At 40.3% G+C, this 27,998-nt stretch overlaps 1 protein-coding gene across 3 annotated transcripts; it reads left to right on the forward strand.

The window, feature by feature from the left end:
• Positions 1 to 3,285: 3,285 nt before the first annotated feature.
• Positions 3,286 to 27,998, forward strand: LOC142140529 (cell surface glycoprotein CD200 receptor 1-B-like). 3 transcript variants are annotated; one of them, XM_075198249.1, is made up of 5 exons: positions 3,286 to 3,381; positions 14,837 to 15,136; positions 19,122 to 19,385; positions 25,032 to 25,139; positions 26,878 to 27,998. In XM_075198249.1, the coding sequence occupies exons 1-5, from the start codon at positions 3,303 to 3,305 to the stop codon at positions 26,973 to 26,975; spliced, it is 849 nt and encodes a 282-aa protein (XP_075054350.1). In that variant the 5' UTR covers positions 3,286 to 3,302; the 3' UTR covers positions 26,976 to 27,998. The 3 variants fall into 3 exon arrangements, with proteins under 3 accessions (XP_075054350.1, XP_075054349.1, XP_075054351.1); XM_075198248.1 differs by lacking the exon at positions 3,286 to 3,381 and adding an exon at positions 6,439 to 6,711; XM_075198250.1 differs by lacking the exon at positions 3,286 to 3,381 and adding an exon at positions 6,439 to 6,711 and having other exon boundaries at positions 19,122 to 19,376.

Genomic DNA, 27,998 nt, shown 5'->3' on the forward strand with positions numbered 1-27,998 from the left:
ATTTCTCCCTCCCTGATTATGATTTCCCCTTCACTACTTCCCCTTCTCACTAGTCTGTACTATTTTGTTTCCTGCACCCACCACACTCACCAGCCTACATAAACAGAAATAAACATCACACCCACAAATCCTCCTTGCAAGTTCTTTCTCTCAACCTGCTACTTTCCATGGTTGCTGGTGATATCTCACCTAACACTGGGCCTGTACAATCCCCACTAGCTACTCACGCTCCTCGCTCCACCCAAAACCTTTCCATCCACCCCACGCTTGCAATCCAGCCAACCATATTCACATTTCTCCACTACCCTCTCTTCCATTCTCCTGTGCACTATGGAATGCCAAATCTGTTTGTAACAAACTTCCATCCATGATCTATTAATTTCTAAATCCCTCAACCTCCTTGCCGTTACAGATACTTGGCTCACCTTCTCTAACACTACATCCCCTGCTGCTTTGTCCAATGGGGGATGTTGTCACACTCTCACACCCGGAAACAGAAAATGTCTTGGAGTAGACATTCTATTTTCTCCAAGCTGCACCTTCCAAGTCATACCCTCTAAACCCTCCCTCTCATTCTCTTCCTTTGAAGTCCACACTATCGGTCTATTTTATCCTCCCCACCTTCGCGTTGCTGTAATTTATCGCTTCCCCCCCCCCCTTCCCCGGTACCGTTTCCCAAAATGGTTCACTTATTTCCTATCCTTTGATCTGCCTACTCTCATACTAGGCGATTTCAACATTCCCATTGATAATCCCAGTGTCTTTTCTGGCACTAAACTTCGTTCACTTACTTCCTCCTTTGGTCTCTTCCAATGGACCTCATTTCCTACCCACTGTGATGGACACTCCCTTGACCTTGTCTTCTTCTGCTACTGCTCCGTCTCCACTCTCCGACCACAGCCTCCTTTCCTTAAGCCTCACCTTACCTCTTGCCCTCCCCCATGCACCCAAATCCACACATACACAACAACACCTAAGTACTCTTAACCCAATCGACTTCTCATTTTCACTACAACAACTATTTTCTCAAATGACTGCATTGTACTGTCCTAATCAAGCTGCCTCTTTCTACAACAACACACTCACTTCAGCCCTAGACAATGCAGTTCCAGCTACCACATGATCCAAACCCTAACCATGGCACACCAGACAGTCCCGCTACCTCTAAAAGTGCTGCCGCATTGCAGAGCGCCACAGGAGAAAATCTCGTTCCTATCCTGATTTCCTTCACTATAAATTCATCCTTTCATCTTACAGCAAACATTCTTCAAATCTTTAACATCCACCCAGTCTACTAACCCATGTCGCCTCTTTGCCACTTTGAACTCACTTCTCTGCCCAACTGCATCTCCTCCTCCATTCCTCACTCAGAGCCCATGATTTTGCCACCTATTTCCAAGTCAAAATTGACACGATTCGACAAGATATTTCCTCATACCAAATTCCACACACTCTTCCCTGCTTTACCTACACTCCCCAATCCACCCTTAATTCATTCTCTCCAGTAATTGAAGATGGAGTCTCAGCACTCATCTCATTATCTCACCATACAACCTGTCCCCTCGACCCTATTCTCTCCCAACCTGTCCCTCTCCTTCACTGCATGCCCACCTCTATCTCACCTCTTCAACCTGTCTCTCTCCTCTGACACATTTCAATCCTCCTTTAAACATGCACTCATCTCACCATTTCTAAAGAAACCATCTCTTGATCCAGCCTCTCTCTCCAACTACCGCCCTATTTCTCTCCTCCCCTTTGCCTCCAAACTACTTGAGTGATTAGTCTACAAACGCCTGTCTCACTTTCTCTCCTTTCATTCCATTTTTGACTTTCTGCAATCAGGCTTCTGCCACCAACATTCCACTGAAACTGCTCTCATAAAAGTGATCAAAGATCTACTTACTGCAAAGTCTAAGGGTCATTTATCCTTACTTATTCTCCTGGACCTCTCTGCTGCATATGACACTGTTGATCACGCTCTCCTCATACACATTTTCACTCCATTGGCCTTCGTGACACAGTTCTTTCCTGATTAACTTTCTACCTATCAAACCACTCCTTTAATATTTCTACTTCTGGTACACTCTCCCCCCCACTCCCACTATCTGTTGGGGTCCCACAAGGCTCTGTTCTTGGCCCTTTATTTTTTTTATTGTACACCTCTTCTCTTGGGTCACTAATTTACTCATTTGGCCTCCAATACCACCTCTACGCTGATGATACCCAAATCTATATCTCTTCCCCTGACCTCTCTCCTTTTATATTATCTTGTGTAACCAACTGTCTTTCTGCTATCTCCACATGGATGTCTCAACGCTACCTAAAGCTCAACATGTCCAAAACAGAACTTATCACTTCCCTTCTGCCAGAGTCACACCTCCCCTGAAATCTCCCTCACTGTCAATAACACCACAAATTCCTCAGTCTCCCAAGCCCGCTGCCTTGGTGTCACACTTGACTTCAAGATTCTCTCTCAGTCCTATTGACTCCACCTTAAAAACACTGCCAGAATAGGCCCTTTTCTTACTCAACATGCTACCAAAACTCTTATCTATTCTTTCATCAACTCCCGTCTTGACTATTGCAACCTCCTGCTATCTGGCATTCCTGACACCTATATATCCACACTTCAATACATCATAAATGCTGCTGCAAGACTGATCTTCCTCTCTCACCGCTCCACATCAAGTTTGGTGTAATTGTTGGGTGTAGTATAGGTGGTAAGTCTGGAGTCCAAGTTTACCTCTATAAAGTATCTTATGTTTAAATCCATGTTTCCTTCCTCCCCAGACAAAGCCCCTGACATCTTTCTGAATGTCTTTGAAGAACTTGGGTGGGATAAGAATAGGTAGAGTCTACATGAAATATAATATTTTGGGTAGGACGTTTCTTTTAATTAAGTTAATTGTCCTCACCCAAGGGAAGTTTTTCAATTGCAGGCTTTTAAGATCTGAACGTATCTCAGCTAATTTAGTTTAAAAATTTGTGTTGTACAAATCATCTTTATCTTTGGTTATTTTGATGTCCAGATACGTAATTTGGGAAGGATGCCATTTAGGTGTTAAAGCGCTTTGTATTATTGTTCAGTTTAAAGAAAAAGGGTAGATTTAGAAAACAAGTGACACATTTAACTTGTTCCAAGTACTGCTGAATACAAATACTCAAGCACAATGCTCGCTTCCTGTGAAAATGTACGTGTATGTGGTGGGTCATTCGGTGTTTTTTTCTATGCATGCAGGAAATATAACTCTGCAGAGATGGTCAGCTAGTCATTAATCATACAAGAATTGAGTTCTTGCAAGATGGCTCGTTGTGTTAAGGGCTGTGAATGCTTTATATTTAAGCTGCTGGTAGCCTTTTTAATACAGTTTCCTGTGACAGGTGAGTTGTCTTTTCACAAACATGTTTGTTAACATTTTTTTTTTATTATTTAGATGATTTTAATAATTTTAACTAGAGATGTTCACTGACCCCCGTTTTCTGGTTTTGGTTTTGGATCTGGATTAACTTCGTGTTTTGGTTTTGGTTTTGGCAAAACCGCCCTTGTGTGTTTTGGTTTTGGTTTTGGATCTGTATTTTTTAGAAAAATAGCTATAATATGTTAAAATCACATAAGTTTGCTTGTTTTTTCTTCCTACATTATTATTAACCTCAATAACACTTATTTCAAGTCATTTGCAGTTAATTTTGACCACCTCACAGGTCACAATATTAATTTCATACACTTTCAAGCAAAGACTGCAGCAGTTCTTGACATTGATAAGAAGGCCATTGTCAGACCAAAAAAATCCACCTCTTATGTGTGGAATTATTTTTACCCACATTCTGACAACAGCTGTGTAGCCATTTGTAGCATTGTAAAGCCACACTCAGTAGAGGTAGTGACATTAACCATCTAGGATCTTCATCCATGTTACGGCATTTCAAGCGAGTTCATGGAAAGCTGTTGGGAAAATCAGAAACTTATGCTAAAAAAATAACAGCAAGCAGTCCAGCATCATCTACCTCCCTTCTCTCATCTAGATCCCAGCACCTGCAATCTACTCCCCCAACACCTTCATCATCAATATCCTCACAAGTGATTGGAGTTAGTCCTGCATCCAAGCTGCTAATGCGAGATGACTCCTCCTCTATCCAGGACTCCTCAGAAGAATCCTTGAGTGTTAGGCCCACTGCTGCTGCTGGGGGTGGATTTTCAACCCAAAAGCAGACCAAGAATAAGTCTACTAGTAGTTTACAACAATTGACTGTTAAACAACCCTTAGCAAGTATGAAAGCTGTCACCCAGTCGCAAAGCGGATCACAGACACCATGGTGACTATGCTTGTATTAGATCTGCATCCAATATCCACTATTAATGCAGCTGGTGTTAGACATTTACTTGAGGTTACCAAATTCCATCACGACACCATTTTACTAGAAAAGCTATTTCTCACCTCTACCAAAAGGTAAGAAAAAATGTAATTATTGGGCTACAAAATGTAATTCTACCCACTGTACACTTAACCACAGATATGTGGTCAAGAGGAAGTGGGCAAACTAAACATTATATGACTGTTACAGCCCACTGGGTTGGTGAGTCGCCTTCACCAACCGGAACAGCAGCAGCATGTACCCAAGTACGCCACAATTTTCAGAGGCAGGCTACTCTGTGTATCATCTGCTTTACTAAGAGGCATATTATTTTTATTATTATTACTATTATTATTATTATTATTATCGTACATTTGTCAGGCACCTCAGTGCTCCACAGCGCCGTACAGTAGGGAAAACAAGGACATACATAAAACAAGACATACGTAAAACAAGAACAGACAAGGAATACAAAATGAATGGAGACATGAAAACAAAGGGTATGGAGGACCCTGCTCATTAGAGAGCTTACATCCTAAAGGGAAGAGGGCACAGCTGAAACAAGAGGAGCGAGTGTGGCTCAGAGTGGAGATTGGGATAGTTGTGAGGGTGTATTAGTGTGAATATCGAGGATAAGGTCACCTCTAAAAAAAAAATGGGTTTTCAAAGAGCATCTAAAGATTTGAAGGCCGTGAGAAAGTCTGACTGAGTGTGGTAGGGAATTCCATAAGTGGGGAGCAGTATGGGACAAGTCTTGAAGGCGGGAGTGAGAGGTGGTTATCAGAGACGAGACAAGGCGCAAGTCAGAAGTAATACCGCTGACAATTTGTTTGAAAAACTAAGGAATGTCATTGCAACATGGCTTATCCTGCTTGGACTCTCCTGAGGATATGTGACTTCTGATAACACCACCAATATTGTTAGAGCATTACAGTTGGGGGAATTCCATCACATTCCCTCAAATAGTTGACTGGATACCCGCTTGTGAGCTGGCAGTTCAGTCATTAAAGGAAGCCCTGGTTCGTGCTCCAATACTGTTGCCGCCCAATTATGACAAGGACTTTATTGTGCAAACTGATGGACTGGGAGCAGTACTTAGCCAGGTGGGGCCAGATGGGCAGGAGCACCCTGTGGCCTATTTGAGCAGAAAACTGTTAAAGCGGGAGGTGGGGTATGCCACAATAGAGAAGGAATGTTTGGCCATTATGTGGGCACTGAAAAAACTTCAACCTTATTTGTATGGACGACATTTTACTGTGGTGACTGATCATAATCCTTTAAAGTGGCTACAACACACCTCAGGGGATAATGGCCGACAGTTGCGCTGGAACATTGCCCTTCAAATTTATGACTTTGACATAATTCACAAGCAAGGAAAGGCTCACAGCAATGCGGATGGACAGTCTCGGCAGGAAGAGCCGAAACCTTCGGGTCACCCTTGGTAGCCCCAAGATCTGCGGACCAGGAGCCAAATCGTTGGGACATGGCACGCTGGTTGTCGCATGGACAAGGGTGGAGGAGTGTGACTGGATCACTTATAAGTAACTTATTTGTGGCTGGATCATGTGGACATAATTTATTGTAGAAATGCATTTCAATCAGAGATGCAGGCACCAATGTATAATTTGAAACGCACTTATCCTGTTACATTGGGATGTGTTTTGTATGGAAGTGTCATTGTTTGAGATTGTAAGATTACTAGAGGAAATCTCCAGTTAGTCATATGTGGGGAGGGATTCTGATAGCAGGAAATGCTAACTAAGTTTTTTGATGAGGTGTCAAATGCCTGCTCAGGCCGAAGGCCCAGCAGTGGGTCGTTACTGTGTGGCCTTTTGTCCAGAGTGTTCAAACCTTTTTGAACATTGTAAACAGCAAGTGATGCAGGAAATCACATCAAGTTATAGGATATCACAGATAAGTGTAAATATTGTTAGCTTTGAATTGCATGTAAATCCTTGTTTGGGTAATCAAATTGCATCCTGATTCAAAAAAATAACTCAGACCTCAAGGGGGCTGGCTTATCCAGTGAGGCGGCACTCAAATGTTTATAAAAACAGCACTGTTTTATATTAAAAGTTGTTCTTCTGATTTCATCAGCACTGGTACCTCCAATTAGTGTGACTGCTGAAAACAAATACTCAAGCACAATGCTAGCTTCCTGTGAAAATGCAGTTTTATGTGGTGGGTCATTTGTTGTAATTTACTATGCATGCAGGAAATATGATTCTGCAGAGATGGTCAGCTAGTCATTCATCATACAAGTATTGAGTTCTTGCAAGATGACTCGTTCTGTTGAGGGCTGTGTATGCTTTATATTTAAGCTGCTGGTCGCCTTTGTAATACAGTTTCCTGTGACAGGTAAGTTGTCTTTTCACAAACATGTTTGTTAACATTTTTTTTTATTATTTAGATGATTTTAATAATTTTAACATGTAACCTGTTCAAAGTTATGTTTTCTTGTAATAACAATAAATATTTCTGCTTCAGGTTAGCTGACATATGTATAAAAAGTGTGTAAAAATGGTACTAAAGCAGAGATGTGTTGTAAACTAAAGGTAGCGATGAGGTACTGGGTAAAATTTTAGCAATGCAAAAATGCTTTTGCTTGCATCTGTAGGCACACTCATGCACCTTGCCAGAATTTCAGATCCAATTGAAAGTAAAACTCAGCCAGCGATAGAAAGAAAAAACAACAATACATATTTTGATAATGTATCCCATTGTGTAAATGAGAATAGTGGGCGTCACTAAGGAGTTCTGTGACTACATGAAACCACAAGGCTGCAGATCTCAGAAATCCGGAAATATGAGGTGACTTCTAATAACACTTCAATTAGATTAGTGTGACTGGATCACTGATAAATAGCTTATTTGTGGCTGGATCATGTGAAAATAATTTATTGTAGAAATGTATTTCAATCAGAGGTGCAGGCACCAATGTATAATTTGAAATGCAGTTATCCTGTTACATCATACTTGCCAACCTTTAAAAAGTGAATTCCGGCAGGGGGCGTGGTTGGAGTGTGGGAGGGGGCGGGGCGTGGTCAATCACATCATTTTGGCCACACCACTGCAGCAAAAACGTAATTTTGTTGGGCGGGGCGGGGCCAAAATGACGCGATTCACCGTTAATTGCTTCATTTTGACAAGTAAGTTCCAGTATGCAGGTGGCTCCTCGACATTCCAGGAGAGTTGGCAAGTATGTGTTACATTGGGATGTGTTTTGTATGGAAGTTTCATTGTTTGGGTTTGTATGGTTGCTAGAGGAAATCTTCAATTAGGCATATGTGGGAAGGGAGTCTGATAGCAGGAAATGCTAAGTTTTTTGATGAAGTGTCAAATGCCCAGAGGGCCTTTGGCCTGAGCACTGGTACCTCCATTTAGTGTGACTGCAAATAAACATCACTTGCTTCAAAGACCTGCTTGAAAATATCTTCCATGCTGAAAATCCTGTGACCTAAAGATTAGACCCAAAATCGAATCCATTCCCGGCTGTTTCTGAGGTTTGGACCAAGCTTTTCCGGTACCACCGCTCTGCCTGCTACCCAGCAGTCCTGGTCAGTGTGATAGGCCAGGGGGATCTATCCACAGCAACCTTGATCCATAGTAAGAGGTCAGGAGTACCAGCCCAGGTACAATAGTAACGGGGTACACTCGCAACATCAGTTACCCAGAAGAAACCTGGTACTGGATGCCGGTAAGGAGTCCAGTGGTGGCAACATTTGTAAGCCCCTCCTACTGCAGCAAGAGGGCGCATTTGGGATGACAAATGGGAACGGTGTTAAAGTAAGCCAAGCCGGTTCCCAGCAACAACAGACAGGGTGGCATAGGTGGTCCATCCTGCCACAATTAGAATAATTAACAGTCATTAACTTTTTTTCCTATCTGTATTCCGTAACTGTAACATCCTCATCCTGTCAACAGAAAATAAAAGCTCACACATTTAATATCATCTTCTTTATTTCTCCTTTGATCACTGCTATATAGGCTATTACTCACTTCTAATTCTCCTGGACCTCTGCTGCATTTGACACTTTTGACCACTCTTTCCTCATACAAACTCTACATTTCCTAGGTCTTAAGTACACTGTCCTATCAACGTTCTCATCCAACTTATCAAATTGCTCACTTAGAGCCTAATTCTTCTAGGAATGTCCAATTACATGCAATTCACTGCCTATGATTTGAACGGCGGAATGGGGGTAGGAAGTGGAGGACTAACCTAGGCAAAGTAGAGCACATTAATCTGATTCCAGCTTTGGCTATCTCTTAGGTACGTGTTTCTTTAGCCGTATCACTTGCACGAGCTACAGGACATCTGATAGATAGAGATGAACGACACATATATGTGTGCCAGAACATGTATTTGGAAGTAAGAGAAACTGTAAATTTGTATTACAGTACACATTAAGAACATCATGATTTATGTATTTCATTTAAAAAAAAAGAATTTCTTTTAACAAATGGACATATTCATTTGTGGGATCCCCACGTAATACAATATAAGAGAATTTGTCCTCTAAGAGTCTCTTAGCCTCTTTTATATAATCTGTTCTGTTGAGAAGCACCACACCTCCCCCTTTGTCTGCCTGCTTTTTAACTAAAAGTTTTTGTTACCGTGTAAATTTTTAAGAGCCTCTTTCTAATTTGGCTAGATTCCTATAGGACGGACTTCTATAGTCCTGTTGGCATAAATCCTGAATAACCAGTTCTTCAAATATATTTAAAGAACTACTTTTAGGTTCAATTATATAAAACTTAGAGGACATTTTTAAACCAGATTTGGAATTATTCTCATAATTAGATGTCACAGCATGATCCTTCCTAGAAAAATGTCGTTTCAAAGTGAGTTTTCTCACATACTTGTTGATATCGATGTAAAGTTGAAATCTATTCGGTTTCGTTGTAGGTGCAAACGATAAGGTCACTATAGATGTACAGGTGCTTCAGCATGAGAAACGTATAGAAGCATGTAAGAAATATCTTGACTCAGACTCTACCCTTACTGAGCTGTCCATCCACAGTGGCTCCCCTGCTGTGTCCTTATAAATATGTCTGGATCAGTCCTTTCGAAGTCAATGGATATCAATTGGCCTTCCTCACCTCCAGATCTAGCATAGCACCCAGTCCCTCCTGGTATTAAATGCTCCCACGCTTTTGTGACATGCCAAGGCTTCTAGCAGTTCCTGTCCCTTCTTTCTTCATCCCCCATGTGTCAGCAAAAAGCTCTTCCCCGGGCCGCCGAGCGAAATTTAAGAACTGGCCCAGGGTGAAAGTCCATTGAACCCTGCAGGTTGACGGGCTGGGGGGAAATGTTATCCTGGCAGTGTGGCCCGGTCCTGTCACAGCAGGGATGCTGTTTTTTATATTTATTTATTTTTACACACTTGAAAGGTCCTTGCTGCTGATCACCATTACTTACAAGGCCTTCTCCAACTCAACTGCATCTTATATCTCCAACCTCCTCTCTATTCACACTCACTCCTACTCACTGCGCACAGCCAATGACCATCGCCTCTCAACCACACTGATCAACTCATTGCATTCCCAAATCCAATTCAAGATGCCTCTGCTAGTGTGAAATCCAGCCGCAGCCTGGTCAGTGCTAGATAGATGCCTGTGTGTGTGTGTGTGTGTGCGTGTTTGGACCTCAGAAGTACAACTGTGGGTGCCAGGTCATTATCAACACAGATCAAGGCCCCTGCTCATTATACCAGAAGAGTAACAAAACCTAATGCAATTAAGAAAAAAAACCAATATGATAATTTAGTGGCAGTCAGGAAGAGCTCCAGCATTTTTTAGTACAATGCTGATAGACTCAAGGAAGGGGATGGCACACTGTTTTTCATGTCCCTTCCATGCCACAGGGCAACAGACTTGCTCTAACCAGCCTGGGACTCCAGTCTGGTAGCTCCCTTGTCATAGTCAAAACCAGCCCATGTTGTCTTGCGCTATTCTAGGGTGAAGATTTTGAGGAAGACTCACTGTCACATTTTGTGTATTCTTTTTTTTTACACGGGGTACTGTACAGATGTTGAGTGATCCAGCAAACACACTTCTCCGACAAACAGCATTTTCTTTTTTTAATTAACTTATTTTGTTCTAAATTGCCCACACTCCTCAGTTTGTGCAAACAAAGCAAAATGACATTTTTACACGATTGGATATGGAATCTTGTGAAATTTGGTTGCTGTCGTCCCAGGATTCTGATTTTTTCAAAATTGTATCCATACTTGAGTCTCTGTGTGTAATGGTATACTAGAAGCATGAACTACTACTGTAGGGAGGTTCATTTGTTTGTATAGTTTGTCATACACTGGAACGGTGTATAATGTTGATCATGGATCTGTTGTTTTATGCAGTTCTGGGATTTCGGGGGTGTTTTTCTTCTTTAGAATTCATTCTGCATTCATTTAGTGTTTGGGCATATTGCCATTACCCTCATATACCTTAAATAGTGTAATGAATTGAAACAGTGGGCGAATTGGAAAGTGTAATGGGAATGTAAGTGACTGGAATAAATATGCTTTTATAATGCTGATTTTTTAAATATTTCTGATGATATGAAAAAGATAGGAAAAGATTATACATAGAGAGTAACACAGTCACAAATGTATATACTGTGGGACTACTACACTAAATGGCTGCTTCCACCAAGAAAGCAGAATGTAATGCAAGAAATTGTGTTGGAGATCACTCAAATAATAGAAAAGTCTCTCCAAATAGTACTTAAAAAGTACGAACATAGGAATAAAAAAACAGTTCAAAATAACATCATTTTATGTGTTTTTTTTAGCATTTCTCATCAAGCTTTGTTTTTGCTGAAATTGAAAACCAATAACAGAACACTAATCTGGTTTTGTCAAAACTAAAACCAGCAAAAAGGGTGGCTCACTTCTCATCTCTGACATTCTTACATTCTACATCCAGAGGAAGTCAAGAAATCTCATTTAAGTTATTTCCAATTTTGCCGCAGAGGAGATAATTCCTTTTCTGTAAATGTAAAACAAAAATACACCATAGAACGTGAGCAATCGGTAGCCCCATGCTCTTAATTTGGTTAGAAAGTTATTCAAACACTTTTAAAATTATTACTGCCCTAAACAGAGCATTTTACAACTATACTACTCTTCAAAGAACACTTTACATACTTAAAGACAAAAGCACCGTTCTTCCAGTCTTTTTGGTGATGTCCTCTGGGGTGTCCCTTTTGAGCATATTAAGACTGGTTTATCACTGGTGTTCAGTTAAACTCCACTTGAGGTCAGAGATGGTGTGGTACCGCAGTGCAGTGCCATAACGAGGGTGGTGCAGGCGGTGCCATCGCCCAGGGCGCAAGGCCAAGGAGGCGCAGCAGCCGCCCGTTACCTGCCTCCATACCTTCAGCCCTTAAGTTCCGCTTAAGGGCTGAAGAGAGAGAGAGAGACATTTACTTACAAGAGTTTAAAGCTTCAACCCTTAAGTCCGTCCCGCAGTGGAACGCATGTGCATTCCACTGACAGGAAGTTCGGCATTTGGAACGCAAGTTAAAGGGCTGAAGTCTCTCTCTTTCTCTCTCTCTCTCTCTCTCTCTCATGTTTGTTTGAGAGACAATGATAACATATCACAATTTTTGTCACAATATATTAAACTCACTTAAACCTACACATATTAACTGCATAAAATATTATAATACCTATCGCTATATATTTTTTCCCATACTTGAAATGGTCATTAGGGCAGACAGTCAGTTGTTAATTTATTGGAATCCCACCACAGTGTGTGCATATATATATATATATATATATATATATATATATATATATATATATATAAGAATTCTTTCAGTAAAGTGCTAGACACACCCACATTAGGTTGGCTACACCCACTTGTCAAATCCCACTCCCACTTAGATGAGGGGCGCCGGTGTGTGTCTCGCCCAGGGCACCAAAATTTCTAGTTACGGCACTGCCCCAGTGTATTCACTTGGGGTAATTGCAAGTAAAAGGAGCAGGCACTGTCCAAAAAACAGCACCACAATGCAAATGCCCTGACTGCAAGTTCAATTGCTATTGGGTATGGGGCTCATTGGAACCAATGTGTTCCATGCCCATACCCATTCGCATGCTTTAACTAGTGTTAGAAATTAATTTTATTAAAAGCATATGTTATGTAGACACGTACATATGTGTCTGTCTGAAAAAATGGAGGGACACTCAAGAAAATAGGTAGATGAATGATTTTAGTTTATAATAAAGTCCTAGTATTACCCTAATGTTTTTTTAATGTAATTCTAACTATTTAGAAGTGGACTCATATGCACTCAAAATGTCTGTAAAAGAGACATGCACTATAAGGACAAAAGAATTCAGACACTTGACCATTACACCAACAGGGACTATAATTACATTGTATTCAAATAAATATATTTTAATTTGGAGTTGGTCTCCATTCTGCAGTGATAACAGCTACCACACTTCTTGGAAGGCTTTTCACAAGATGTTGGAGTTTCTGTGGGAATTTGTACCCATTCATTCTGTAGAGCATTTATGAGGTCAGGCACTGATGTTGGACGAGAAGGCCTGGCTCACAATCTCCGTTCCAGTTCATCCCAAAGGTGTTCGATGGGGTTGAGGTCAGGGCTCTGTGAGGGCCAGTCACGTTCTTCCACACCGAACTCATCAAACTATGTCTTTGCAGTCCTTTTAACTCCACCAGACATTAGGTTGGGGCCAACAGGCACTTTATATTTTTTTACACTTAATCCACATTTTTAGTTTGTGTGTTTTCTTATCTTACGTCTTGAGGGTTTTAGGTATAAATCCTTACGGGCCACCGGCTCCCCAAGATTTTGGAGGTTCCCTCCCTATGGGGGAACTGAAGAGTCATTTCCCCTATGGAAAGCTTCGGCCTACCTAGGGGGGGAAGGGGCCCACCCAATTATTGAGGTAAAGGTGAGCCTGAAGGCCCTTGCCCCTAAGGGGACTTATGTCTTTGGGGGTCAGTGATTCAAGGCCCTCCCACCCCCCTAGTCTCAGCAAAGGGGGACCCGAAGCCCCTTATGGCTTCAGGGACCGGGGCCCTTTCCCTTTAGAGGCTGCTTGTGGATTTGCAATTGATGATGGATGCGCTTAGGTGGAAGGGGAAGGATTTTCCTCACTGCTGCATGACAGGTACAATTATATGTTAGTCTATGCACTCTATCCACAAAAACAAAATATCATTTTGTAGGACAAGGTATCTAAAAGAGCAGGTTGAAATGAAGGTTGCACAATTTAAATGTGTTCCAATATTGTGAGGCAACAAGACACACACTTTGAGGTAATACAAACAAGTACTTTTCCAATAATATAAACAAAGTCCCTTGCTCAATGTTAGCGCAAAGAGGCCACATATATGGCCTCGTGTACAGTTTGGATGTGCGTCCAACTCTTAAGAGCAAAATGTGATTTTCCTTACTGCATACGTATCTGCCCGCTGCAGCTCTCTATCTTTAGATACATCTCTTAAGATCAGTTGTGCCTTTTTCACCATTGGGGGAAAGATATGTTTCCCCAGCATTAAAAAAACAAAATCATAATTTAAGAAAAAAAACTGCAAAATCAGGGGAATGAAAATCCTGGGCTCTGTAGAGAACAGGGGGAAAATGTATCAAGCTGAGAGTTTTCCGGCGGGTTTGAAAAGCCAATCAGATTCTAGCTGTCATTTATTTAGTACATTCTACAAAGTGATAGCTAGAATTTGATTGGTTGCTATAGGCAACATCTTAAATTTTCAAGCCTGCCAGAAAACTCTCAGCTTGATACATTTACCCCCAGGTCCTCTCTTCTTCTGAGGTGTGAGAAAGGTCCAAGTGGTTTCAGCACACGGCTGGATTTTCCTAGGGGGGGCATTTTTGGTGGTCCCTATCCCCCTAGATAATTCAGTCTTTGTCTAGGACTGTGGGTATTATATGTTTTAGCATATTCTACACGTATCTTACTCTAATCTCCACAATTTGCGTACTATGCAAATTTTCACAGATGCAATTTATACCTACCGTATATACTCGTGTATAAGCCGAGTTTTTCAGCATACTTTTGTATGCTGAAAAAGGGCACTCGGCTTATACACGGGTGAACTTACCTGGTGTCCGGTCCTCGGCTCTCTCTCTCTCTCTCTCTCTCTCTCTCTCCCCAATCATTTTATATAGCTAAAAATTATTTCATAGATTGAACCTATCATTTTTATTTAGGTTTTTAAATTAGCGCCATTTTCCACCCTAGGCTTATACTCGAGTCAATACGTTTTCCCACTTTTATGTAGTAAAATTAGGTGCCTCGGCTTATATTCGGGTCGACTTATACTCGAGTATATACGGTACGTTTTTGGCATATATTGTATCCAACTCCACATAAGGCCCATACTGCAGTCACTCACCATTTGCAAAGCCAGAATCAGATGATGCTTACATTAAACAAACAGTGACTCAACTAATATGTGTGTATTATTTCATGTTTTTCAGTTGGATTTGTGATGTCTGCAAGAATCAGTAGTTCTGTTGTTCTGCAATGTGAAGGTGATGTCACACACACCATGGTGGCGCTCATATGGAAGATTCATCTTCTAAATAATTATAAATGTTTATTCTCATCATACAATTTAAATGATTCATTATACAACAACTGTAGTGCAAGAATTAAATACAGTGATTTATCACTGACAATTGATAGCGCTCAAATATCTGATGGAGGAAACTACAGGTGTGAAACTGCAACTGCTTATAGTGGGACATTCATCAATGTAACTACATTGCAAGTATTCTGTAAGTAACAATTTGTATCTCTTATAATGCACAAGCAATGTTAACATACGTATACATTTCTGTAAATAATATGTGTATAAAAAATTAGTTGTGGTATCATACCATTGCAACTAATTTTCTAAGGAATAAGGAATATAATCAACCCTAATGTAAATTAATAAATATATTAGAAATCATCTTGGGTTTCTATGTCTTGCATAAAATCAACTGGAAAAGAGTGAAAATTGTTCTGTGGAATATTCACCTCATATCATACTTTGGAGCGGAATTTTTGCACACTTCTCTGGTGACATTTGGCCTTATGCAAGCAGAGAACAAACATTGATCAGTACAGGCTTCTAAGATTTGTGAAGAAAAATTACTATCAAAGGCAAATCTAAATGTAAGAAGATTTAAGTTTAACAAAACCATCAGGAGGGTAAAAGAATAAAAAAACAGAAACAAGTCTTGTGTTGATTACATGTGTGGGAGATGGGGGTAGGGTTTTTGGGGGGTTCAGTGGTCATCAACTAGGTGTCCAAGGGTGTGGAGATGATATTTTAAGAGGTGAGTGGGGTAGAACTCTGTAATGTAATCTATGGTGTTAAGATGTAGAATTCCGACTAGAGTGAGTGATGGGATGGCAGAGTAAGTACAGGGTCGGAGAGGGAGGTTGAATACTTATGAGCTCAAAGTCCACTGTTAGGGTTGGCTTTGAAGAAAGACCCAGACCTGATGTAATTTTTTTGTCCTTATCATGTAGATGGTAAGTTATGTTCTACATATGGGTCATAAATAATATGTAGGACTTCAGGGAAAAAACACAGGGTGTTTCTCTGAGATTTCAAGTCTTAAGCATATGGCCACAGTCAGGATCTGATAGGCTCAGTTTGCAGACCTGTCAGCATCCTGTGGGGGATATCAAAGGAGAAAGGACCAAGGGTCCTTATGGACATGACATGGGAGGAGCAAGGAGAAGAGGACTTGTCCCAGAATGGGGAACTCTTGGGGTAAGACCACGAGATAAGTAGGAAAGTGCCTGGGTGACCGTATTCCCAGCAACAATGCAGAGAAGAAGAACAGTATATAATGGCTAGCTTGTCAAGAGTAAATTACCATCTACAGTAAACTTCATATGCATTTTCTCTGATAAGTTTAAAAATTGAGCTGGTGGCATTTTCTTTGATTACCACCCAATAATCCTCCTTGGGGGTGGGGCACTTGACTCCCTTCCCACTCTCTCTCTCTTGTACCTGCCTTCGAAAACTTCAGAATGATTCCATAAAGAAATAATTATTTTTGTAAGAGCTGAGGAGATACACAGTTCCTCAAATGCAGTCAGGTCTCTGGAAACCTCACCCCCTGGGAGAATCCCTATGTAATATCTCAGTTGAAAGTATTTGAAACATTTTGGATGGAGGTTTGGCTATATTGTAGGTCTTCAAGGGAGAGCGAAATCTTCCTATCCAAGAGATCACAGACAAACCAAATTCCTGACCTAAGCCACAAGTAGGAATAGGTGTGGGAGAGGCCTGGTGGGAAGTCTAGGTTACCCCAGATGATTGAATAGATAAGAGGGGGTTTGCAGATCACCCAGATCTTAACTGGGCAATTCATGGTTGGGAATAAATGATGAGGTTTGTTCTGTTAGGTTTGGGGGATCCCAGATGCAAAAAGGGGAGTCTAGCATGAGGCAATTGGTTTCTATGTCCAGCCAATATAGGGAAGCACGTGAGGTGAAGGAAGTCACAAATTGTATTAGTTGGGTTGTCCAGTAATATATTTTAAGATCTCAGAATACTCTGCCCCCTCGTTTTTGGATGGCTGTGAGTTCGGTGTGTGCGACTCTGACTGGTAGGGTTTGGAAACAATATAGAAGCTTGGGGACGGTATTCATTCTGATGGCAATGACCTTGCCCAGCCATGAGATTATGAGAATATAAATCAATCATAATTCTAACAAAAAGGCACAGAGGAATGCATAATGTAGACCATGAGATATTTGATTCTTCTTTTTGCCATTTGAAGTTGAATTGTGAGGTGGTTTTATCCATTCAGGGGGAATAGCTTCAATAGCAGACTCCGACATATTAATTTCATAATCCAATATGTCGCTGTAAAGGTCAATAATTGGTGAGGCAAGTTCTTGGATGCTGAAGAGTTAAACAGTTTGCTTTCTAGGTCCCTGATCTTCAACCCTTTTTTAATGTTCTGGGAGGTCCTGATAGTTGCAGTCACAAAATCAAGTGTGAGTCCTGCATCAGGCCTAGTTTCCAGAGCATTTATCAGTGCACTGTATGTATCAGGTAAACTGCTAGGATACCAAAGACAGTATAGTCATTTTCTACCAATAAGTGAATTATGTCACACCAGACCACAGGTATATGTGCATACCAGAGATAAAATAAATGTTTGCTTATCTGTACTGAATCTTGTTACCACAGAGATACATTCAATTCACTCCGTTTACAGAGAAGGCGAAAGAATGAAGATACCATATAGTGTAGTATTTTCTTTAAAACCAGATTTAATATAGGTTCTCATATAAATTTCACACTCACACAAAGTTAAAAATTGATAAGCTTATCTGTAATCCAGATACAAAATCACTATGTGCAACAGTTCATATTCCTTGCTCCCTTGATCAGGAACCACCACTTAGAATAATGATGATCCAATCGAGTTAAAAACAAACCAAATTGGAAGGAGAAGAACTATTCACAGTATATAGAACAAACCTCGACGCGTTTCGTTTATCATAGACTTCATCAGGAGGATTTGCAAACAGAAACAAATGCTGCATATTTATAGTAATGGCGGCCACCATTTTGTGCATGCTCAGTAGGAGATTCCTAATGCTCGGCTAGCAAAATAGCCGCGATTTCAATACAGTGCATAACAATTAGACAAGGAATCTCCAATCCCTAATAGATCCTAAATATGAATTATAATTAAATATATTTAGCTGCCAATCTAACGATTTGTTATACCATATATAGAATGGGCTATCAGCCCATTCCCAATATAAATATATGAATATTAATTAAGGCGGCCATATTTGACATGAGCAGATTATAATGACTTAAACAAAGTTTCTTATACAGAACTAATACATGAATAACATATGTATAAAAACATTTTTCCTACAAGCAACCACACTAATTCAGATAACAAAACAATCCTGTGCAGTACAGTTAATAGTTATGGATATTTGATGATCAATCACATCTAAAAAAGTAATAATAAAAACAAATATATAACATTTATAGACTATATATATGTATGTATATATATATATATATATATATATATATATATATATATATATATATATATATATATATATACGAATATTCACAATTACGGACTTCTTCACGAGCAGTGCATATGATCCGGAAAAGGATATAAGAGAAGATTCAAATCCACTGGTGTGAATATTCGTTCTGAAAGGATGTTAATTATACCTCTATTATCCAAGTTTGATGCAAGCATCTATCCATAAAGGGGGTATTGAAACCTATGGTGATTTACCTTATCTATATCTACACTTATAAAGATTGGGGTGGTCCCCCTTTTTTTCCCCACTTGGTGAGGTATTTGTGCTTTGGATCCTTATGTAACCCTGCTCGGACATACTTCACTATTGTTATATTTCCCTTTTTCCTATTGGTATGGCTATCTGATGAGGATGAAAAGGTAAAAAGAAGAAAAAAAAGAGGAATCAGAAGCCAGAGACATTTCCCCATTTGTTCATGTATGGCCTTTTGAGGTGTTTTTGGGACTATATATATGACTCATATCTAGCGCCTATTGTTTTATCTTTTTTTGTATTGTCGGTATCTAGGAGGGTGGTTTGTCCTTTTGATGAAATCTGGGCTGCTGGGATATTATTGGAGCCCTCTAGGAAATATTTATACATAAATAGATATATTTCCCTAATATTTTAACCATTTGATGAAAATTTTGCATTAATCTGTACATGTAACACAGATCTTTATTTTTCCAGCTGAGCCCTCTGTGACCCTGGAATTAAACAGTGAGGGGTCTCCTGAGTGCAGAGCCATTGGGGGGTATCCAGCTGCAGAAATCTCCTGGATCCCACATTCACATGATATAACCACAACAAGTGCTGAAAATCCGGATCAGACCTGGACAGTGATCAGTACATACTGTGAGAAGAGAGACAATGTGACATCAGTCACCTGTGTTGTTTCTCACCCTACATTTATGTATTCCCAGGAGAAATCCATCTCAGTACCTGGTAGATACAGTAAGTGTTCTCCTAACTAACAATGAGATGTGACCTGTATCAGAACCAGTACATCGGTGTAAGCATATCACAGGCAATTGCAAACAGGATTGGATGTTTCATATGAAGAAAAGCTGTTGTACAGTTATCATCACTGTTTCTTAATAAGGCATCATAAAACTCTGCAGTGCCGGACAGTCAGTATAACAAAAAATACAAAAAACAAATCATACAACACCGAACAAAGACATACAAGATTGGCAGTGATAATAGAGGGGTCCTACTCTTGATAGCTTCCAGTCTAGATAGAAAGGGCAATGCTGAGACATTAGAAGCCAGAAGGACAGAATGGCAGCTGGTAGTGCAAAAAGTGAGTTGTATCAGGCAAGATAGTTTATGGTGAAGACGGGTTTTAAGAAAGCACTTGAAGGTTGGTGAAGAGTCTGGTCAGGTAGGGTAGGGAGTTCGATAAGTGGGGATAAGCATTGGAGGAGTATTTGAAGCAGGAGTGAGAGGTAGGTATGAGAGAGGAGATATGGTCAGATAAATATCTTGTGATGAGGTCAGAGATGTAGGCAGAGGAAGTGCTGGTGATGGTTAGGAAGGCTGAGATGCTTGCATTGGATTGTGGAGAATATGGAGACCCCATGTATGGATTTGCAGAGGGAGGCAGACGATGTAAATAAGTGTTTTGGTAAATAAGTGTTTTGGTAACATCCTAAGTGAGAAAAGGGTGTATTCTGGCATTATTTTTAAGGAGGTGGTGAAAAGACAACACAAGGGACTGAATGTGTGGAATAAAGCTCAGTATGAAGTAAAGGATAACACCAAAAGAAATGGCCTGAGGGACTGGGGAGAGCGTGATGTTTTCAACTGTGAAGGATACTAGAAGGGGGAGTAGATGATGAGCTCAGTTTTCGATTTATTGAGTTTTGAGTACAGTTGGAACATCCAAATGGAGAGGTAGATTTAAGTGTCATTCTCATAGAGATGGTAGTGGAGGATGAAGGAGAAAATAGGAAAAAGAGAGAAAAGCAGAAGGTCAACAAGTGTCTTGAGTGACCTCAACAGATAGAAGAATTGGAGGGGAAAATGTGCCAGAAATAGAGCCACTGAAGTGTAGGTAAACCGGGAGGCTCAATGCTCCAAAAGCCAATGGAGATTGCAGGGGAAGAGGGTGGTTGACTGTATCAGAAGTGACAAAGGGGTGAAGGAGAATGATTATGGAGAAATTAGTCTGACTATGCTATGAGCAGAAGGTTGATTATTTTAGTAAGGGCAGTTTGGTGGCGTGTAGAGGTTGAGGGGAGAGTGAGAGTGGGTTAAATGGTCATATAAGCCTCTCAAATAGTTTGGAAGCAAAGGGGAGAAGAAAGACAGGGCAATAATATAGGGGTAAATGTATTAAGCTGCGAGTTTCCAGTTGGTTTGAAAAGTGGAGATGTTGCCTATAGCACCCTATCAGATTTTATCTTTCATTTTGTAGAATTCCCTAAATAAATGATAACTAGATTTTAATTGGTTGCTACAGGCAACATTTCCATTTTTCAAACCCGCTGGAAACACGCAGCTTGATACATTTACCCTGTAGTGTCAAGAAATGGTTTCTTGAGTAGTGGAGAGATTAAAGCATGCTTGAAGATGTAAGGGAAGGTTGGGTGGGACAGGTTGAAGAGATGAGCTAGATGTGGGCAAGTGTTAGGGGTGAGGGGATGGAGGACTTTGGATGGAATGGGGCCAAGGGGACAGGTTAAGGGGGAAGAGAAAGTGAGGAGTTCAAAAATCTAATGCTCAGCAAAGGGAGAGAATAAATTAAGAGTGGATAGGAGAGTGGAAGAGAAGGTGAGTGTGGGGTGTTGGATCTGACAACAGGAGATTTCTTGATGGATAATGTAAATTTTGCCTTTGAAGTAGGTGCACTAAAGGAAGATAAAGGAGGGAAGAAGCAAAAGAAGAAGGAGGGGGCAATAGTGATGGCAGAGGAGAAAGATTGTATCCAATGCCACTCAGTGGTATGGGTGCACTTTTACAGGGGGCGGGTCTGTTTGGACTGCTAAAATTGGGGTTTGGATCACCTCATTCAATGTGAGATGGCTGGAGCTGCTACGTCTATGGCTGTGGTGAGAGTAGTGTTGTAGAAAAAGACTGTGAGGTTGAATTGAGGATTGGTCAAGGATGTGTATGTCTCATAATGTACGCACAGATTTCGGTGAAGGGGTGCTGGAGGCAATGTGAGGCAGAAGGTAAAGAGGTTGAGGTTGGTGAGCAGGATGGATTAGGTGGAGGAACTGGAACAGAACAGAGATGGAAGTGCATGAGGTCCAAGAAGTTTCCATTGCAATGGGTGGGAGATAACTTCCACTGGTCGAGACTAAAGGACGAAGTAATTGAGAGGAGTTTAGAGGTGGCAGTGTGAGAAGAGTTGTGAATGGGGATGTTGAGGTCCCCAAAAATGAAAGTAGGTAGGTCAGTGGGTAGGACGTAAGGAAGCCAGTCTGCTAATGATGAATCAGGAGAATGGGCCTCGCAGGAGAACGTGTGTGTGTGTGTGTTTGTATGTGTGTGGGGTGGGGGGGTATGTTGATGAAAAAGGAGTAGAAAGAGAGTTATGGTGGAATGACTTTAAGTGAGAGTGAAGGGGACACATGCATAGGAGAGATGCAAGGGAAGCAGTGTAATTGAGGGCAAGATAAGTTTCAGTAATGGTAAAGGGGCTGAAGGAATTGGAATGGAATAAGTCATTGATAGATGTGAGTTAATTGTAGAAATACCTAGCATTCCAGAGTGTGCAGGGAAATGGGAGCGAAGGAAGCAGATGTTCATGAGGTTGGAAGTGTTGGAGATATATGGTGTAATAAGGAGCACGAGTTAATAGGGGAGATTTTGAGGCGCCCAGGTTCAGGGAGATGTCACCAGCAGCCAGGAGGAGGTGGATGAGAAAGATGATGAAGTAAGGTGATATGTAAGTGTGAGGTTGTTCCAGCTTGTGTAGTAAAGGATGCTGCCTGGCGCAGAGCATTAGGTAGGTAGAGGCACGTGTGAAATGGGGTTGTGTTAGTAAGTAATGAAGGAAATGGTTAACCTGAGATGTTTCAGAAAGGGGAGGTGGAGGTAAGTAGGAGGAAAGTGCATTAAGAATGCATAGAGGCATGATGAGAGATAAGAAGCTATGTGGTATGAGGGAAGAGAGTGGAGGGATTGCATGGGGGTGCATAAATCAAGTAGGACTGGACAGTGAGGGGGTGGCACCTGTAAACAGATGCCAAGCAGGAGTGAAAAAGGAGTAAACAGTTATACATAATATTCACTAAAAAGTAGAAAGGTTTTTAGTAAACCAAGGTGAATAATAGAAAGTGTGCAACTGGAAGAGGAGTGTGAAATATAAATTGATAATAAGTCAGACATGAGATCACAAATAGCATCAAGAATAAAGGTAAGAACATTGCCAATAAATAGTATTAGGAAATATTGGTTGTAAGTAAGTTCTACAGCACCAGCTTACCCAATAAATCAATGGTTACAAGGGCTTGCTGGGACCAGTAGTGCCACATATTATTTTAAAACAATTTTTCACATTGAAAAAGATCCAGCATCAGTGGCAGAGAGAGCGTGGGGGTCTCGGGTCTGGCTTTTTATAGTCCAGACCCTTAATTTCCCGACTTTCCAAGCAACCAGGAGTTTGTGAGGATTCACCACAAATACATATGTGGATGCTGTACGTTGGCCAGGGGTGATGATGTCATCACCCCTGGCAGAAAACCTCCACTGTGTACATGCCAACTTGAGTCGGCCAACACAGTGGGGCACACTGATGTTGTTGCTCATACACAGTCTGTCAATATCACTGTACAACACTCACTTTCAAGAATGTTGTAATGAACTGCTATCAGAGTAGAGTTGGATTTTCCTATGGAGGGTTGTTCTCAGCAGGTGGTTCTCCTGATCAGGGTAAAGGGCTATGTTGAGGGGAGTCATAGTTCCTCACTGTGGACAGAGGAGGTCAGACAGGTCCTGGTGAAGCACAAGCTATGTACAGAGATGACAAGTTTGTAGATAAAATTGGGGTCAATGCCAAGGATTAAGCAGCCAGTGGAATCTGAAGAGTATAAGTAGCTGTGGTCAGGGTTAATACCCAGATGTTATCTGTAGATGTAGTCAAGGTTCGATACACAGAACAGCCAGAAAATGATCTGTAGCCTCAGTCAGGATTGAAGCCAAGGATTCTTTACATATTAAGAACAAAGGTGTGTTAGCAGGCACAGTCACGGTTAATGCCAAACATTAAACACATATGGACACTACGAAACATCAGTAATTGTGGTCAAGGACAAGCCAGGAATTCAGTACACTGTAGGTCATCACCAAGAACGCTAGACACTGTAAGGCACTCAATGATCTGGAAACCCAATGCTCAGACTGCCATGTTAACATAGCTGCTGAGGCACGCCCTAATCCCTCCTGGTATGAGTGACACAATCAGCAAGTACATCATCCTGTATCAATGTACTGAGGAGCACTGGAAGGGAGGACAGTGTGCACAGAAGAGCACATTGGTAACAGGGAAAAAAGGTTTATGCAGAAGGGGAGACAATATTATGTTGCACAGGATAATCAAACAATAGAACAATAGTTTGTATACCCAAAGACCAGGTAGTACAGCCAACATCAACACAGCCAATGCTTTTTTTCCCCCAATAACAATTTCCTCAATGGGAGAAAGGGTGGAAATTATAGTGACCATAGCATGAAGTCTAAGGGCTAGATTTACTAAGCTGCGGGTTTGAAAAAGTGGGGATGTTGCCTATAGCAACCAATTAGATTCTAGCTGTCATTTTGTAGAACGTACTAAATAAATGAAAGCTAGAATCTGATTGGTTGCTATAGGCAACATCCACACTTTTTCAAACCCGCAGCTTAGTAAATCTAGCCCTAAGAGTGACCCTGCGATAATCAATGTTATGTACATGGTGTAAGTTATAATGGAGATGTCACCATAATGAAAGTGAAATCTATGATACATATTTGCTCCTGGAGTGAATTTTTAAAATATGTAAGTAGCAGGGCACACGTTGTGTACATTGTGAAGGGCATAATCACAAAGCCTATATTGCAGATTTACGACCATAATATTTAAATAAGTAAAAAGGGGAGGTCACCAGGAGAATTTGGAAGCACTCAGCAAATTATTATAAAATGAGTTGAAGCAAGCAGAAAAACAGGTCTAAAGTGGTGTGGATCACAGGGACACGGGTAAGCACTGCTGAGACAGTCGTGGAACTTAGTATACAAGAGACCATCTTAACATCTTGTATTACATTTATGTTATTACACATACATTCATTTCTCACTTTAATTTTAAATTAAAGTGATCATTTTGGTTAATTAAATAACCCCTGTGACAAACTCCCCATGACATCATCAAACTGCCAGCTTTCACCACATTGGCTCTGAATGATCACATGATATCAGTGTCACAGGAACTTCTGTATGGCATTTATGTCACAGAGAAAGAAGGACACAATTTTATAGCTTGTTTTTTCTCAAGAATGGTATGTATAATAACGATTGTACATTGCAATTAGGCTTTTACACAGGCTGTACTATGTTAGATTGTGCATACCTGAATGACAGGTCCACTTTCATTATTAATAATCATTTTCTTTCTAGATTATATCTACGTACGTTACATTTGGTGGCTGAGAATTGTGGTTTTCGCAACTTTATTGCTTACTCTGGGATTCTTTCACTTGTGGAAATATCAGTGCTGTACACAAAGTAAGTGGAGTAATTTGTGGGCTATTATTATTACAAGTTGTAGTGCTAATAATAAAACAGATAATATGAGGTGACGTCCAATATAATGAACACTATGAAGCTTTTTATTTCTCATAACACAGAAATTTTCCTGAGTATTAAAGTGATAACATCAGTCAGTGAGTGCGGGGACAGGCTGCAAAAACTCTCTTCTGGGTCCCCGTCACCCACATTTGCCCCATGTCTCTTCCTTTGTTTCCTGTTTGGAGGACTTAGCAGCCCAGCCCTGCACTCTGCTCTAACATTGCAGGCGGTAACTGGAACCTACAAACAGGTCTGGGGTGACATTACCCACTCACTGAACATAGCCTGAGTTAAATATGGACATGGAACCCAATTATAGAACCATTTATACATATGTTATTTAAAGCAATTTAAGTTAAATATTGAGCCTGATTCATCTTGGAACACAATGTGAACGCAATTTACATTTTTTTAAAAATCAGACTTAAATTGAACACAACATATACCTGTATTAAAGTACAAGCGGATCACAAAAAACTTTTCCATATGAAAATCTATTAAATACATTAACTGCTCTTAATAGAATATTCAGTAAAAAAAATACATTTTAATGTTTTTTTAAACATGAAATACATAATCAGGATGCTCTTCAAGCATTCTGTACATAAACTGCATTTTTACAGTTTCTCATACTTGCAAACACATGTTGTGTCATGAATACATGTTAGTTATCACTATCACTCAGCACTTACACCTGCCCTGAAGCTGGTGCAAGTGATACGGCTAAAAAAGACACGTACCTGAGAGATGCTCAGAGCTTGAATCGGAAGAATGTGCGTGTGCTCAACCACGGCATGCCCTTACTATACATTGCCTACACACGTCCACCACTTCCCTCCCCTGTTCCGACCTTCAAATCGTAGTCAGTCAGAACAGTCATTTTAGTTTGTACTTGAATTGGGAGCAATTGTGTTCACTGGCGTAAAGTTAATTTCTGAGCATGTACAAAGCAAGCTCAGATACGAAGATACGACACGCAAAGGTACTTACGTCCGAAGTTGAATCAGGCCGATTATGTCTAAATGTTAGAAGCAAAATTATGCTGATCTGTAGGTTCTTTTCCGCTGCATAAGTCCGCAAAAGTCTTTTCTATCTGCCCTCTTTGGTGTGGGTCTGTTTTGAGGGTAGTGAGAGGGGCAGTCAGAGTTTCTTATTCTTGCTGTTTTCTATCTCTGTCTTAGCAATAACCAGGGGTCTGATTCATTGGTGATCTTATCTGCCGTTTTTTTTGCTTAATTTAAGCAAATCCACTTTGTGCATGCCCAGAAAAGAGAGATAAGAAGCAAAATCCACTGCGTAAGTGAAGAATTTCTTAAGTTAAGATGAAAATCCATCTTAACTTCACTCTTCTCTCCCCGTTTCTTCTTAAAATAAGCATCTTAACTTTTGCACAAGATAAGATCACTAATGAATCAGGCCCCAGATGTTTATCACTTTAATCTTCAATTCTTATACTGTACGAGTAATCTATTCAATGGAACTATAAGTCTTTGAGTAAAGTTATTTCTTGTGTTACCTACAAGTCTTCCTCCCTCCAAGTGTGTCCCATTGTTCTAGAATGGCAATATAACTTACCTCTTCCACCTACTAATACCTATACCTATGCAAACAAGTATTCTATTGGCTTTATACTGTATAAATAAAATATAATAATACTATACTTTACTTTACTTAGGTCCTGTGGACACTTCTGCAGTTCGAGATACTGATCCACAAGAAACTCGGGTGTCAGAGGAAGATACTGAGAGCCAAGACAACAAATCCCATTGTTAATGTAAAAGAAATCTTAAACCAAAAATGGTAAAAGCTGAGACAATGCGCACAGGATTTGAGTCACTCAATGAAAACAGCTCACTTTGATGATCTCGAGCTTTGGTTGATTTTCATGGTGTATATCTTTGAAGTCCATGTTTGCAGCTTAAAGACTAAAATAAATTATAAAATGTTGCCTTTTTTCCATGTTTGAGATTAATCGTCTATGCTTAGTATATTATGGGGGAGATTCAATTGGTTCCGATGTTCCTGATCTGCTCATTTTATCGTTAGCATGGTAAAAATATCCGCTCATTTTTGCTCGCAGCTCTATGGGGCTCAAGCAGAAATCAGCAGATATTTTACGAAAAAAATATGCGCAAGCTGTCGCCAGGCCTTTCCGGAGAGACATTGTGCATGTTTTGTCCTAATTGAATCTCCCCGTTAATGTTTTTGTAATTGCACAGAGAACATTACGGTGTCTCAAGTTTAAATTTAAAGTTTGAATTTGCCAATCTTACGAAAAAACTTTCAAAATATTATACAGCATTGCTATTTAAGCTTGAACTTGTTCAAACTGGCTTGATCATTGTTAAACCTATTTATTTGCTGTACTTTAGCTCCAATTCTTTAATACATCTAAAGAATTACAGATTTTTTTTGCAAATTGTGAAACTTTAGAAGCAGTTTGATGAACTGGTTCAGGAACTACTTTGAAACAATTCTCTATGAATGAGTTGCCAAACTACAAAGTCTCCTTTATCATATTCATGCAAACACCTATCTGTGCATATGGATATCCTAACCAACAATATGAAAAACATGGATTTTGTGAAAGTGATAAATGGGTATTGTATTACTGGAAATGGCTACGATAAACTATAATGATTTGTGCTACACAGTACAGTCATGGTCAAAAGTTTTGAGAATGACACAAATATTGGTTTTCACAAAGTTTGCTGCTTCAATGCTTTTAGTCCTTTTTGTCAGATGTTGCTGTGGTATACTGAAGTAAAATTACAAGCATTTCATAAATGTTAAAGG

Source organism: Mixophyes fleayi, chromosome 2 (assembly GCF_038048845.1).
Source record: "Mixophyes fleayi isolate aMixFle1 chromosome 2, aMixFle1.hap1, whole genome shotgun sequence".
Lineage (NCBI taxonomy): Eukaryota > Metazoa > Chordata > Amphibia > Anura > Limnodynastidae > Mixophyes > Mixophyes fleayi.

Bases quoted from the DNA above. Each gene is read 5' to 3' on its own strand.
- LOC142140529 (XM_075198249.1), top strand. From the start codon at position 3,303: ATGGCTCGTTGTGTTAAGGGCTGTGAATGCTTTATATTTAAGCTGCTG. The intron at 19,386-25,031 runs GTAAGTGTTCTC...TTTTCTTTCTAG, and splicing joins CTCAGTACCTGGTAGATACA to ATTATATCTACGTACGTTAC. The intron at 25,140-26,877 runs GTAAGTGGAGTA...TACTTTACTTAG, and splicing joins ATATCAGTGCTGTACACAAA to GTCCTGTGGACACTTCTGCA.